This window comes from Phacochoerus africanus, chromosome 10, assembly GCF_016906955.1.
Source record: "Phacochoerus africanus isolate WHEZ1 chromosome 10, ROS_Pafr_v1, whole genome shotgun sequence".
NCBI lineage: Eukaryota > Metazoa > Chordata > Mammalia > Artiodactyla > Suidae > Phacochoerus > Phacochoerus africanus.
Genome location: NC_062553.1, coordinates 6,681,657 through 6,696,827, shown reverse-complemented (window position 1 = coordinate 6,696,827; position 15,171 = coordinate 6,681,657). Strand labels below are relative to the sequence as shown.

General features: G+C 43.3%; 1 protein-coding gene across 1 annotated transcript in view; it reads left to right on the top strand.

Annotated features, from left to right (window-relative positions):
• CLNK (cytokine dependent hematopoietic cell linker) overlaps positions 1-15,171 on the top strand; it is a 164,686-nt gene that overhangs the window by 3,960 nt on the left and 145,555 nt on the right. The window contains 1 exon segment of the mRNA XM_047799156.1: positions 11,200-11,252. Coding sequence (XP_047655112.1) covers positions 11,242-11,252 — 11 coding nt within the window. The 5' untranslated portion in view covers positions 11,200-11,241.

Sequence of the window (15,171 nt, the reverse complement as noted above, 5' to 3'; positions counted from 1 at the left end):
GAGTTTTAATCTTGTTCTCCAAATAGCAGTGACCAATAGCTTGCCGTTTGAGTGCCTGCTATGTGCTGGGCAATGAGTATTCATTTCTCAATCTTTCAGTAGGTATATTTATTCTTATTCTACGAAAGAGGATACTGAGGTTCAGAGAGACGGCACACCCTGTTCATTTCACACCAGAAAGAGGAGCCAGGCCTATTGAAAACACAAGTTCCTGCTCCTCACCCTGTGCTCTATCAGTGCACGGTGGGCTGTATTCAGGGTGGTGGTCACAGCATCACTTCCTCCAAACTAACCAGGACTACCAGATATACCATAAGCAGTAGTCAAATAAGCATGTGAGTTTGTTCTTTGTATTTCATTGGTGATGCTAACTGAAACACTTTCCCAAACACCTAAGCATGGGAAGTGAAATTCCACCATGTGTTTTTTTTTTTAATTTAAATTTTTTATTATTTATTTTTTGCTTTTTAGGGCCATACCTGCATAGGGGTCCAATCAGAGCTATGCTGCTGGCCTATGCCACAGCTACAGCAATGCAGGATCCGAGCCATGTCTGTGACCTACACCACAGTTCACATTAATGTCGGATCCTTAACCCAATGAGCGAGGTCAGGGATTGAACCCATGTCCTCACAGATTCTAGTCAGGTTCATTACCGCTGAGCCATAACGGGAATTCTTCACCATGTTTAAATGGCTCTGTGCATAGCCGTTTGCCATACAAACGGAACCAAAAATTCTGGACACAACATGGAAATTCAATATCCAAGTGTTTGGGGGCATAGCCCTTAATTGTAGTGTCTTCTCTATTGAATTCCACATGAGATAAAGATGAAGGGCGGCCAGTAGCCCAAGCCCAACCTCCAAGAGGGTAGCGCCTTTGTGGAGTACCCGAGACCTGCATTTTATCATCAACTTTGCAGATTCAGAAGACTAATGTTATGCAAGGCACTCAGTTGATGGGACTCAAGGACACTGTCTCATTCTGGTGTTCTGGCCCATACAATCCATCTTCTGAGACTTTGTTCAAGTATTAAGAGTGTACTCAAGTTGTAAGGTCCCTCCCAGGAGGCAGATCCACACAGGACATCAAGTGACTGTCAAGGGGTAGCTTGGTGAGCACGAAAGCAGAGCTGTGTCCTTCTACTAGCTGGATTTGCCCAGCTACTGATGGTTTGATGTCTTGATGGACATCCGCCTGGGAGCCAGTCTGCTCCATGACTGCTTATGAATATTCATAGAGCAGGTCACTCTCACTTCCGGTAAAATCCAGGGACCTCCTGACCAGTTCCATCTCTCTGGGCTTTCCAAGAGAACACTTCCCACTTCCACTCTCTCTTTAGCCCAAATTCCTACTTCTGTTCCCAAACTCTCTCTACTAACCACCCCAGCCATTGGTTGAGAAATCGATAACCTGGGTTGGAATTCATACCATTACTTCCTAGCAGGATGATTTTAGACAAGTTATTTAACTTCTTGGAAACTTAGATTCTCATTTATAAACTGGAATTGCAATACCTACCTTTCGAATTTGTGGGGAGAAATGAGATGTGATACGTAAAAGTTACATATTATAATACCTAGCAATTACTAAGTGCAAACTAAACAATAGTGGCTATATTATCATTTTAGCACAGTTGTTACGAGTTTATGTTCGGACAAACCATCAATAGAATCTGTGAGTGTTTTTTGTCGGTTTCTAAGAATTTTGGGGATTTCCTGGCATGGCACAGCAGAAACGAATCCGACTAGGAACCATGAGGTTGCGGGTTTGATCCCTGGCCTCACTCAGTTGGGTTGGGGATCCGGCATTGCTGTAAGCTGTGCTGTGGTGTAGGTCGCAGACACAGCTTGGATCTGGCATTGCTGTGGCTCTGGCGTAGGCTGGCAGCTGTAGCTCTGATTGGACCCCTAGCCTGGGAACCTCCATATGCCGCAGGTGCAGCCCTAAAAAGACAAAAATAATAATAATTTTGACCTGGAGAAGCCCAATTTGAGGTGATTTCTACAGAAAGCTAATCTCATCATTTTTGCATTTACTTTAGTCAGTCATCTATCAAAGCCTTGGTAGTATCTTCCTGCTCCCCTAAAACACAAAGATTTAATGAAAAATGATAGAAATTCCCTTGGAATACTTTCTTTGACAATTTCATCTCCTCAGTGTCCTTCATGGTATAAATACATGGAAACCGCTCAATAATTACCTGCTGTTTAGACTCACCTAACAGTTTATAGTCTACAAAATACTTTCACTTCCACAGTCTCATTTGGTCTTCAGAATCATCCTCTGAGCAAAGGAGCATGAGGGTTTATATCCCCATTTTTCAGATTAGAGATCCTGAGTCTCAATTCATCATACATGGGCTTAAAGACCTGCCTCACATCTTGCTAGGAGAGCGGTCCTGAATAGAAGACGGGATAAAGAAAGAGTTAATTATGTGGAGGAAGTTCACTTCAGGTGTTAAGTTCTAAATATGCTTGAAGTTACAAATTAAACGATGATCTCATCTGAATCCATACTGTGCATTTGTTCGCTAGACAGATTTGGCTCAAGAGGACTCTCTCAGAACAAAATGACAGAATTGTTCAATACTGAAAAATCTGGGTCACTTGGATTATTGCCTTACAATGGAATCTAAATTAAACAGGATGCCCTACATAGGGTTCTGGCATTCTGCAAATGGTGCCATCATCATCATTGCCACCTTCATTATTACTGTTGCTATTATTATTATTATAAATCACTTTACTCTTGGTCCTGGCTTTTCATGCCTCTTCTCTGCATGTTAGGTCTCCCGCTAACTCCTTTGAGGTCCTTCTTATGGTGAAACAGGTCCTCAGAATGCCTAGCTTATAGCAGGTGTTTAGGAAATGATTCCTTAAAGAATGGCAGTGCTTGAGATGTTCATGGGAAGTAGGTCAGACTGTAAGTTACAGCTGATAAACAGATAGATCCATCCCTGAATTTCAGCTCATTTTCTTATATTTTTCATTTTCCTAAAATTGCCCTTCAGTTCTGCCACAGGGCATTAATGGGTCAATGGTGAAGCCATCCCAGCTGAGACTGTTCTGATTAATCCAGGACTGGAAGTACCTACCCCCCAGTCAATGTGCTTCTGACAGCATTTATGAGCCAAATGAAAATAGGGGTGAAGTAAACAGGTAAACTTTCAAAAAAAAAAGTAAGAAAACATCTGACTAAGCTCTTGACAATCTACATTCCATTTTGCTACAGTCTCCTTTTATGCGAAAGAATTTCTATGATGTGAGGGCAGAAAGAGGAAGGATGGAGGAAATGAAAAGGAAGAGAGAATTAAGAAAGCAGGAAGGGAAGACCGAGGGAAGAAAGGAATGTGAGAAAACAAAATGAGTGAATGAGGAAAGAAGGACGTAAAGATAGAGGCTATTTACTACAAAATTGGGGGCAGGGGAGAAAAAATATCACTACTGGGGAAAGGGAAACCTTTCTGCAGAGAGAAAAGGAAATGGCTTTTGAAAACAGAAAGCACCAAGAGTAATAAATTCCAAAATGAATTAAGGGTGTTTTCAAAATCATTTAAAATAAAAAATAAAAAACGGATGCCTGTGCACATGGCCTTGGGATATTTAAGGGAACTTACTTGTTGCCAAGACAGTTGCAGAATCTTTTTTTAAAAAATATGCCCATACTTAATAGCAGAAAAACTAGGGAAGCAATCTCCTGTATTCCTCAAAAAAAATCTATAATAACAATCCATTTGACTTCAAATGCCTTCATTCATTGGAAATCCAATAAAATTAAATGTTATATTTAATTAAATGTAGCTAATTGCTCTGACCAGGGTTTAGAATTAGAAATCCAATCAGAGTATATCTTTCTCTAAGTATGAGTATCTCTATAATGTAACCTTCTTGTTTGTGACATGAAAATAGAGGGAAATGACATATAATTGTGACCACATTAATAAATATCTACATCTGAGAAATCTTGGTTTCAACATGTTTGCTCAAAATTCTTGCACCCATGCACACACATTTCCTGGCCCATTTCCCCAAATATACATATCACTTGCTCCTTCCACTCCAAATGACATCCATTAGATATGTTGGGTGTGATTGTGTAGAGAACCAGGTGTGTGTTGCATGTATTTTGTATTCAGTTCTTTTCTTGTTTTCCTGTTTTAATGAGAAAAAAAAACATCAACCCTTCATTTAGACCTTCTCCTCTAGCCTTGACCCAGTTTTAGCTGCACAGCTACATCTTGGCTCTCTGACTGACTCTAATATCCTCTTCAGCAATTCATACATTGCTTCTGGTCATTTCCTGTATGTATTTAGGCACATTGTCATCCTCAGAAGGATGTTTCTTAAACTTTGCAATCAACAGAGGCCCGTATTTTTGTAGGTTTTATCTTTGAGGAATAAGAAATGTTTGAGAGAAAGAAAAAACTTTACTGTAAAAGCATTGTTTTCCCTTCATGAAATATTAATTTCAGATCAGGTTGAGATGCAGCAGAAAGACTGATGACAAAAATGTCTCTTCGCAAGCTCAGTTTGGTAGCATTGGTGAATTCCCCATGGAGAGCACGAGTTCTCTGGGATAACAAGGAAATGTGATTTGTTGCTTTACATGTTTCCAAGTGTTTAAACTGCTTATGTTTAAATAAGGGTACTAATTATTTTCAGATTAAGATCCTCCCCCAAATCCAATGTATGAAACAAGTCTTTCCTTCCTTATCATATGCACAGAGACCCTGGGTGGGTTAGAAGCTCAGAAGTAGCCATTCTTTTTTTAACTGCCAAATTTAATGTACATTCTTTGGAAACCTTAAGTATGTTCCAAGTCTATAGAATCTCATTCCCTTCATTTCAGTTTTCTGAAACATATAGACGTGCTTTAACCATCAAATCCATTACCTTTACAAAATGCTTTTCCACTTAGCAAGTGAGCTAATCAAATATCATCTTTGGGATCATCTCTGAAGTGGTGGGATTATTTGGCTAAAATGGATGGTTGGGGTAGGAACTCCTTTACTCTCAGGAACTCCTCCACCTGTCTTTGACATGGCGCTTTTTATACCTGGGGGGCGGTGTGGGGGAGGGTGATGAAGGAGCCTTAGACTGAGGCCACAGAGGATGGAGCAGTGTTTCTCAAACTGGGGGTTTTTTTGGACCCCCAAGGAGCTCCAGACACCTAGAGGTCTGTGAATCCCATGAGAACTCCATTATTTAAATGAAAGATAGGTTTCTAAGCTAAAATAAAATTAATTATGAGCACTTTCCAGCTCCTTTGCTCAGGATTTTGCAGCCTGGAGTAGAGTCAGGTGATTCTAGCCCTCACTCAGCTTGGCATTTGTGATTAGATGTGCACTGGATCCTAGCTTTTATGCAGTCAGTGTTTCACCCTGTTGGAGAAGTAAACAGGCGTCATGAAAGCAGGTCATGTCCTCCTGTGGACTCCCCAAAGGCTGAAGCTCTCTTCCTGCCCAGTCCCTCCCCGACCATGGGAACTTGTGGGCAGGTGTGGTCTCTGGGTTCAGGCAGGATGCAGGCAGCATCCTCACAGCAGAGCCAACTCTGGACTTGTTAGTCTCACTTGCAGTAAGTGCCCTGTGAGGACTGACAGATGGCACCTGAGCATCACTTCTCTTTGACATCAAAAGCCATGCTCAAGCTTTATTTCTGTGGCTGACAAGGAAGAGAAACTGAAACTGGTGCCTCAGTTCCTGTAGAAAATGAAAGTACAAAAACATGATGATATTTCCCCATTTCTAGGGCACGGGAGCCTCTCAGGGTCCCCAAGGGAAGGCAAGAAATGCAGGCAAGCATCAGCCAATGCTCTTTATCTCAGATCAGCTCTAGATCCTGAAGCTTCTGGAGAAAGACCTGTGGACCTGGGGGATGCCTCAGCCTGGAAGTCCCTTCCCCTTGGTAGGGGTCAGGGTCCCTTCTAAGGAGGGTTGTAGAGAAGTTGGGAGGAAACTTATGACCCCATAGGGAGATGCAGGGACCCCTTTGGGCACGTCTTCCTCCAGGTTCCTATGTTCCTCTATAATTGACAGATACATATTGAATCTCACTCTGTTGCAATTATTTACAGCACAATGGAGAAAACAGACAGGAGATAAGAGAGCAAAGCCTTGCTCTGAGGTCTCTAATCCCTAGTATCTGGACTGTGCCCAGCACATCCCAGACCCAATAAATGTTGGCCAAATACATGAACTAATTCTACCTTGTACCACAGTTGTGTGGGACAGGGTTTAATGACCCTTTACCTGCAGACAAGGCCCGACAGAGAAATGGCTGTTGGGTGGTCTTCCCACCCTCACCTAAATGTTGGGGTGCAGTAGATTTCACTTACAGATTTCACTGAAATTAACCTAGAAAGAATTCTAAATGTAGGAGGATTCTTTTTTTTTTTTTTTTTGCTTTTTATGCTTCCATTTGCAGCATATGGAAGTTCCCAGGCTAGGGGTTGAACCTCAGCTGCATTTGCCAGCCTATACCACAGCTACAGCAGCACAGGATCTGAACCTACACCACAACTCATGGCAATGCTGGATCCCCCACCCACTGAGGGAGGCCAGGGATCAAACCTGCCTCCTTATGGATACTAGGCGGATTCATTTCCACTGCACCACAGCAGGAATTCCCAATAGGGAGGATTCTTGGTGAGGGGCAGCAGTTCCTGTATTTCCATTTAGGATGAGGTTAGAACAGCAAGGAAGGTGGAAGTGTGATTACCTGGTGACTTCCATGAACATGGGGAGCGTCAGTGAGTGATGAGGTTGGGCAGATGGAAATGAGTGGCTGCCTTTCTTGCGTTCCTCTTCCTCTGGATAGTGAAAATAACCATACCGGGGAGTTCCCTTCATCGCTCAGTGGGTTAAGGATCCGGTGTGGCCATGGCTGTGGCATAAGCTGGCAACTGCAGCTCTGATTCGACCCCTAGCCCAGGAATTTACATATAGGTAAGGTGAGGTGAGGCCTCAAAAAAATGAAATAAAATAAAACAAAACAAAACTATCAATACCTGGGCCCAGAAAAACTAACTCAAACTTGGGGGGTTGAAGGGCATCAGTATTTTTTAAAGCTTCCCAGGTCATTCTGATGGGTAGACAGGTAGGAGACTCCAGTCTTACCTCCCCTGGGGGCCAGGAATTGCAGATACGCACTTCTCATTTCTGGAGACTAAACCCCCAAAGTGATAGAAGGCATTTAATTAATCTTGAAGTTCAAGTGAATGTTAATGACCATTTCTCCATGTCTTTGATACCATACGTTCTCACTCAGTCCTCACAAGAGCCCTATAGGTAGCTGGCATGTTACCGCTATTTTACAGATAAGCAATCTGAGGCTCAGAACAGATAGATAGGTGTCCCAACGCATAACCAAAACATTTAAAGCCAGTGGTTTGCAATACCAGCCCATAGAGCAGACTACCTCATGCCTGTGAATGTTCAGTTTGGTTTTTTAGAAAGTGAAGATGATACTTCAGATCATGTGGGGTCACTGCAGTGGAAGCAGGGGACACATCACAGGTGTTGAAAGTTCACTGCAATTTTTTTTTTTAATACAGACATCAGGAAGGAAGGGGGAAGGGCCTTGTCTTTTCTACAATATGTGTTCGTAAAACCTGTGGGCATGAGGTCTATCTGACTTGCCACATCCCATCTCACCACATCCTTTAGAGAATGACTAAGATCAGATAAGCCCTTGGCGCTCTCAGACAGGGCTGAGACCTTCTGAGTAGAGCCAAGAGCTGTCTGCCTGTGGAGTTGCCATCCCCTCTGTCTTGCGGATGACACCCCTGGGCTGACTCACGCTCTGATACCGGTCACTAAGACCCCCAATTCTGCTTATTAAATGCCAGGAAAGCTGGACTCTCTTGGCGACCTTTTCAAATACTCTTGGTACAGTAGACTGCTCACATGTCTCCAAAGCTGCCAGTAAAATAACTCTTTTGAACTTTCATTAAAATTTTAAAATACAAATTTAGTAAGCACTGATGTTACAGATCAGCTAATTTGCAAATGTTTAAGTATAAACCAAAGCTGAAAATTCCTTCTCCAGACTCTTCCCTGTCCATCACTGATGCCCTCAGTGGCAGCACTTTGTCAAAATCTTTGCAACATTGCTCTGCAAGAAGCTGTATTTCAGAGAAGACAATAAAACACGAGAAACCTAATCATGCTTCCAACTTTTTCAAGCCATTTTTTGTCACCAAGTATGGATGGTTTTTAAATGGAACTTCTTTATGGAATCTTTGAGCTGGAAGAGACCCATTGGACCCCACCATTCGTTTCTCATGTGGAAAAATTGAGGCCCAGAAGATTCCAGTGCTTTGTTCAAAGCTACACTGAGGATGGCAGGAGCAGGGCTGGAAATTGGCTTCCTTGGCCACCTTCCCAAGCCTTTGATCCAAACCAGTAAGCCTTGGAGGAAGAGGTCCTGTAATTCCATCACTCTGTGTGTAAGTGCTAGCCAACAGCCAGGCACATGGGAGCCCACAATAAAGACGGACTTATTTTATCTCCTTTAGCACTGCTGGTCAGTGCACCCAAAGGAATGAAATGACTTCATAAGCAAGGGATATAAGTCATAGATATTCCTAAAGTGGGGAAGGGCTTACACCTTGGACCTGTATTATTGTTATCAAGTAATTTAATTCCTGTAAACATTAATACTCAGATGGTGCAGCAGAAATGAATTTGACTTGTATCCACAAGGATGTGGGTTCAATATGTGGCCTCTCTCAGTGGGTTAAGGATCCAGCATTGCCATGAGCAGTGGTGTAGGTCACAGACACACTCGGATCCCACGTTGCTGTGAGTGTGGCATAGGCTGACAGCTGTAGCTCTAATTCGACCCCTAGCCTGGGAACTTCATTATGCTTTAGGTATGGCCCTAAAAACCAAAAAAAAAAAATTAATACCCCCAAATCAAAATCAATAAGCCTACGTACCTGACTATAACATGACCAGTGTTGGAGAAGCTTGTACAATTTTCTTTGTTATTCAAGTAACTGCAGACCCATATTTCCATGACATTTATAGCTTATAAGAGAGATTATTTCACACTTAAAACAGAGTTGGAAAAGGATGATGTGGGTGTTGCCAGTTATAAAGGAGGAGAGACCAAGTGTTCCTACAAAGTTACACACTGACTAGTTGATAACAGCACTGGAATAGAACCGAGTTCTTGACCTTCCAGTCCAGGGCACTCCTAGTAGTAAATGTCCCTTATTTCTACTACATTAGAGTCCTTTTTCCCACTACCGTGAATTAGACAACTTCCAAAGAGGCCTTGAATGAGTTAATCCACATACCATCCAGAGAGAACTGTCAGTGAATGACTATTTAACAGCCACATCCCCTTTCCCGTGTCATTCATTGACCTAGAAGCACAAGGTGAGAGATGTGCCTGTTGGAGAGAACACAGGGTATCAGAGGACCTGGAGTCCTAGTTCTTCAGTAACTTTTCTGCAGTCAGTGGTCCACGATCACACAGCTCAAGTCCAAACCCCATCCTTTGTCAAGCATGGTCCTTGACAGTCAAAACCCAGTGGACCTTCCCAAGCTCTTTTCCACATGCTACAACGTCCAAGCTGCTGGCCTCTGTGGTCCCACCACGCTGTACAAAGCCTCTGTATCACACTTTGCATTCATTCTATCATCTTCGTACCCTTGCAAATGGCATCCCATTTTCCCAGAACACCTTCCCTAATTCTAAGTCAAGTAGATGCTGGCTTCTTCTGCAAGATCCAGCTCAAGTATTAACTCTTTTATGAAGACTCCCCTGGCTATCCAAGGCAAAGTTAGGATTTGTTTTGTTTTGTTTGCATCTGTTTTTATAAAGCATTTTGATAAGAATCACCATAAGGGAAGGCAGAATCTGTATTATCCTGGATTTGGGGCATGCCTGACGTGCAGGGAATACGTCTCATTGGACACAGTATTTGAACGAAGTTAGTTTTCAGCAAATGGTGCTTGGATAGATGAACAGATAGATGGACAGACAGGTGGGTGGCAGACTGACTTAGAAATGCCTAAAGCTCAATGGGCAATATGGTGACGGGCTAGGACATGGAATGTTTGAATCCTATGAATCTGGGCTCTTCTTGAAGATGAGTAATCATGGGCACATCATTCAACCTCTCTGAGGCTCATTCTCTTTAACAGTGAGACCCACTCTCTAACCGACTACACTCAGCTGGGAGCCCCAGGAAGCTGATGGAAAGAAACCATGCCAGTGGCTCCTCACACTTGGCATCCTGTTGACTTTGGCCAGTGACAGATAGTAGCAGCAGGATAGTCAAGACAGGAGGGGTGTGAGACACAGATTTTTCCTCCACCCACCATAGCTCCCCCCTGTGGGTCCCTCAACTAGAAGCTACAGTTCTTTTTCCACCAGCCCTATTTCTGGGTGCTCACCCACCAGCTCCCCTTCCTCCTCCAGGACCATGAAAGGTAACAGCCCCCTCAGGCCCTTCACTGTCCTTTATGGAGTCCCTAAGTCCTGCCTACATCTTTTAAACAGTCTCTCTTTTAAACCAATCTCAAATTATCCAATTTGAGGGTGCCATCTCTTTCTTGCTGGAACCACAGCTGATCCCCTGGGTAATATCCTTTATACCTCCCACCATCTCTGGGTGGATTAAATGTGATGACCATTGTAAAGCCCCTAGTGAATATTCCTGGGGTCTCTGCTTCCAATTTATATGGTAAATGGGGCTAAGGATCTCTCCTGCAAGCCACAAATGAAATGTTCCTTCCTATGTGAAGCTGTATATACATGTAACTTCCAATGAATATTTCATTGGCAAAGTCACACTTTGAAAGAAAAACAGCCCTTCCCCTGCATGCACGTGGGCTCCCCTGAGCGGAGCCCAGGCTAACCTGCCTGGGTGCCCAGGGGAAGTACACAATTGCACCCTAGGGAAAACCAGGTTCTCCCAAGCTAGGTCTACTCAGCTCCTGGGAGGCAGATGGGATGCATGCTGACAGAAAGAGGACAGCACGTCAGCATGTCAGGGAAGAAGCCCCCTCCCCCACCCAGCTCCCGGAATAAACCAATTATCGACCTGGATTGATTCTCTTCCTGCCGTTTCCTCTAAGCTGCCACCTGTATCCCGTTTTAACAGGAAGCGACGGGAGCATGTTCACCAGAATTAAAACATGATGGGTAAGGCCCCGTAATGAGCTTACTTTTGTTTCCACAGGCTGAGTTGAAGATCCCTCTCCTTTGCCGGGCGCCGAGAAAGATGCACAGGCAGTAAGTACCGCGATGTCGCTGTGAGCGCGAAAGTCCCGTCTCCCAGTGGCCACCGGAGTCAGATCCGGAAGGGACACTGAGGAAGAATCCAGGATGCCCTCAAGGAAAGGCCGGCTGAAGGATGTGTGTGCGGTCAGGATATGGTCAGCGTCCCGCTAACAGCGATTTTTGTGGGCAGGTCCCTTGTTCTCGCCCAGCAGAGATGTGCAGGCGTGGGGTCGGGCAGAGACCCAAGGGGAGCACCCGGAAATGCCATCCCTCACCTCACACCCAGGTGTGAAGTGAGACTACAGCAGTTTGCACCCTTACTCCCACTGCAGAGAGCCTGGAACCCCGCTTTCTTTCCGCGCGATATCCAGAGGGGTGATGTGGTCAGTTTAGAAGATCCGAATGTGTATCCGAATCGGCAAAAATTCATCCCATTGCAGATGTCTGTGATTATAATGAAAAGAGAGCAGGGCTCCATTTATAAGAAATACGGATGATGAAACACAAAAGATCTTTAACTTGAGAAAAGTGAGTGCCCTAATTTTAAACTCAATCTTCTCCTCTACTTATTTGCTTTCTTTTGCCAGGGGGAAAGCTGGCATGGTTTTTCTCCTGTGTGTGAAATGAGCAGCCCTTGTGGGAGAAAGAAACACGCGCTTCAGACTCAAGCAGACCTAGTGTAAATCCTTTGCGTTGGTCCATCATTTTATAGCTGGATGATATTCAGAACGTTTACCTAACTCCCAGGAAATTTGAGAAGTCCCTTAACCCGCCCTCTGAAAAGTAGGATCCGGCCTGGGGAGGAGGACTGCCTGGTTCTGGGTGTATCTCTCCATCCTAGAGGGAGCCTGGGGGGCAGCCCAGAATAACCAGCTGAGGCCAGAGTCTCACAGGTGGGCCCTGGGCACATGGTTGGTGTCCAGGGTGATAGAGAGGCAGTAGCCTCAGCATCAGACTCACATCCCTATTTGCGGGCAAAGTGAGGTTACTTTAACAATCTCAGAGAGTTCCATCATGGCTCAGTGGTGACGAACCCAGCTAGTATCCATGAGGACGCAGACTCAATCCCTGGCCTCGCCCAGTGGGTTAAAGGATCAGCTGTGGCTGCTGTGGCCAGCGGCTACAGCTCCAATTTGACCCCTAGCCTGGGAACTTCCATGTGCCACAGGTGCGGCCCTAAAAGACAGAAAAAGAACAAAACACACTTTCTCAGCAATATTTGCTATGAGTTTCCATCTGGCTTTGAAGTCATGAATCCCTACCCTTCAGCCCTTGCTTTTATTTCTGTCATTCTACCTGTGCCAACAGTCTCCTTCATAAAGAGAAAAGGCATCTCCCTTTCATGACTTTAGGTAGCTTTGTCTTTCAGCCAGGCTGTGGCTCCCTGACACAGTCTCACTGAGCTTCTTAAAGGGCAATTCTTTGAGTTCAGCTTTAGAGTCATCTCAGATAAGAGGTCGCCAATATGTAGACGAGAAAACAGACCCAACCATAATTTCATAAACACTTGTTTTCTCCTCTAAGGATGCTGAACCAAAATCTGTACTTTCACAAGATCCCAAATTGATTTACAGCCACATTAAAGTCTGAGAAGCATCTGACAATAGAACAGTATTTCCCAGAGCTCTCTCCCCACACATGTCTCCAATATTGGTCAAGCTATGACTGAGAGAAGGCATTTACATATTGGATGTTGCAGAAGCATAAAATGGAAATTTGCTGCCCTGCCCCACCACGCATACACAGACACACAAATACACGCACATACACACACAGGTTTTTCTTCTGCTATGCCTTTGGGGAGCATCCCCTTCTCTGTGAAACTCATTAGCCCAGTTAATTCAAGACAGTGGATTTTAAACCTGGCTCTGCTTTTTTTTTCTGCCTCTTTGTGTAATATTTTGAAATTCCAGGGTGCCTACTTTAAAAACTTATATTGTTTTCAGTTATGTATTCAATAGTACTATTTTATACTGTCACCAGTGTCCCGCAGTCATAAGTCCTCTTCAAAAGCAGTGTAATTTGGAGTTCCAGTGGTTAACGAACTTGACTAGTACCCATGAGGACCAGGGTTCTACCCCTGGCCTCGCTCAATGGGTTCAGGATCGGGCGTTGCTGTGAGCTGTGGTATAGGTGGCAGATGAGGCTCGAATCTGGAGTTGCTGTGGCTGTGGTGTAGGCCGGCGGCTACAGTTCCACTTGAACCCCCAGCCTGGGAATCTCCATATGCCACTGGTGCGGCCCTAGAAAGACAAAACAAAACAAAAGCAGAGTGTCTTAAGGCCAGTGTTAAATCAGGTTCACAATCCTTTATCCATAATACCAAAGGCAAAAGGCTTCAGAAAACTGAAATTCTTTTGTAACTAATTTGAGGACAAAACTTGACCTATAGTAAGGTGAGGTTATATAGTTTCTTCATTTATTTCACTTAGTGTAAATACACACTGTTTTAATGCAGAAATATTAACGTATTTAATGAGCATGTGTTGCTACAAAGCTTACTGGGCATCTTACATAGTAGTCAATACATGCACAATATTACTTTTCTAAAATCCGAAATATTCTGAATCCCTAGGCCTAAGGGCTTTGGATAACAAATGGTAGATCAGTATTTTATCTGCTGGTTTATTTTATCCTGACCTTGGTATTGGACATTTCAGTAGCTACCTATAAAGTTTTATGAGGCAGTTTTATTGCCAAGATTTAACTTAATACTTTATACTCTAGAAGTATTAGAATAGGCTGTATCGCCATGGTTCCTAGCATGCAATGCTATATCCTGTCACATGTAACCCAATTACTCTGTGATAGCTGAGTAGTACATAGGAACACAGGTTCAATCAAATGATCTAACAATAACCTAGTATTTCTTTTCTTGCTTCAGGAAACTTGTCTTTCATGTCTATTTTGGAAAGAGTTTGATGTTAAAAAAAAAATAGAATCTGTCTCAAAAAAGTCTTAGAGGAGTTTCCGTGGTGCAGCAGGTTAAGAATTTGGTGTTATCTCTATAGCAGTGTAAGTTCGATCCCCGGCCCAGCACAGTGGGTTAAGAATCTGGCCTTGCCTCAGCTGCGGTATAGCTGAAGCTGTGGCTGGGATTAGATCTCTGTTCCAGGAACTTGTGTATGCTGTGGGTGTGGCCCAAAAGAAAAAAAAAAGAGAGAGAGAGAGAGAGAGAGAGAGTCTTAGAGGTTTTCAAGCTTCCACATATGGTTGTAACTCCATTAGCAATAGCTCTGAGAGTTAGAATTAAGACTCTTCTTTTTTTTCCAGCATGCATATATAATTTTATAAGGAAATTTATACTGCAGTTCAACCAACTACCAAACCTATTCCAACTTTGTAACACAATATTGTTTTACTATCAAAATTTTCTACCCACTCCTGTCCTGAAAACATGCCTTTTGTTTTTTGTTGATTTTTTAAGCATTTAATTTTATGACCATGCCCATGCCACATGGAAATTCAGGGATCAAATCTGAGTCACAGCTGCAACCTATGCCACAGCTGCAGCAACACCGGAACCTTTAACCCACTGCACCAGGCCAGGAATTGAACCCACACTTCTGCAGCAACCTGAGCTGCTGCAGTCAGATTCTTAACCCACTGCACCATAGCAGGAACCCCATGAAAATATGTTTTTAGGTGATTATGCTCTATAGAGAAATAGAATATAAGTAACTTGTTGGGTTGTTCCCACATGATGGTTTTTTTTTTTAAGTGTACAGTGGTTTTTGGTATATTCATAGAACTGTGCAACCATCACCCACAATCCATTTTAGTATTTTCATATTCTTTATGTGTTATAGATACAAGTCTCATATCTGATGTCTGAACATTCTTTTTAATTTTATTGGAATATGGTTGATTACAAAGTTGTGTTAATTTCAGAGGTACTCCAAAGTAAATCAGTGACACATCCATATAATCC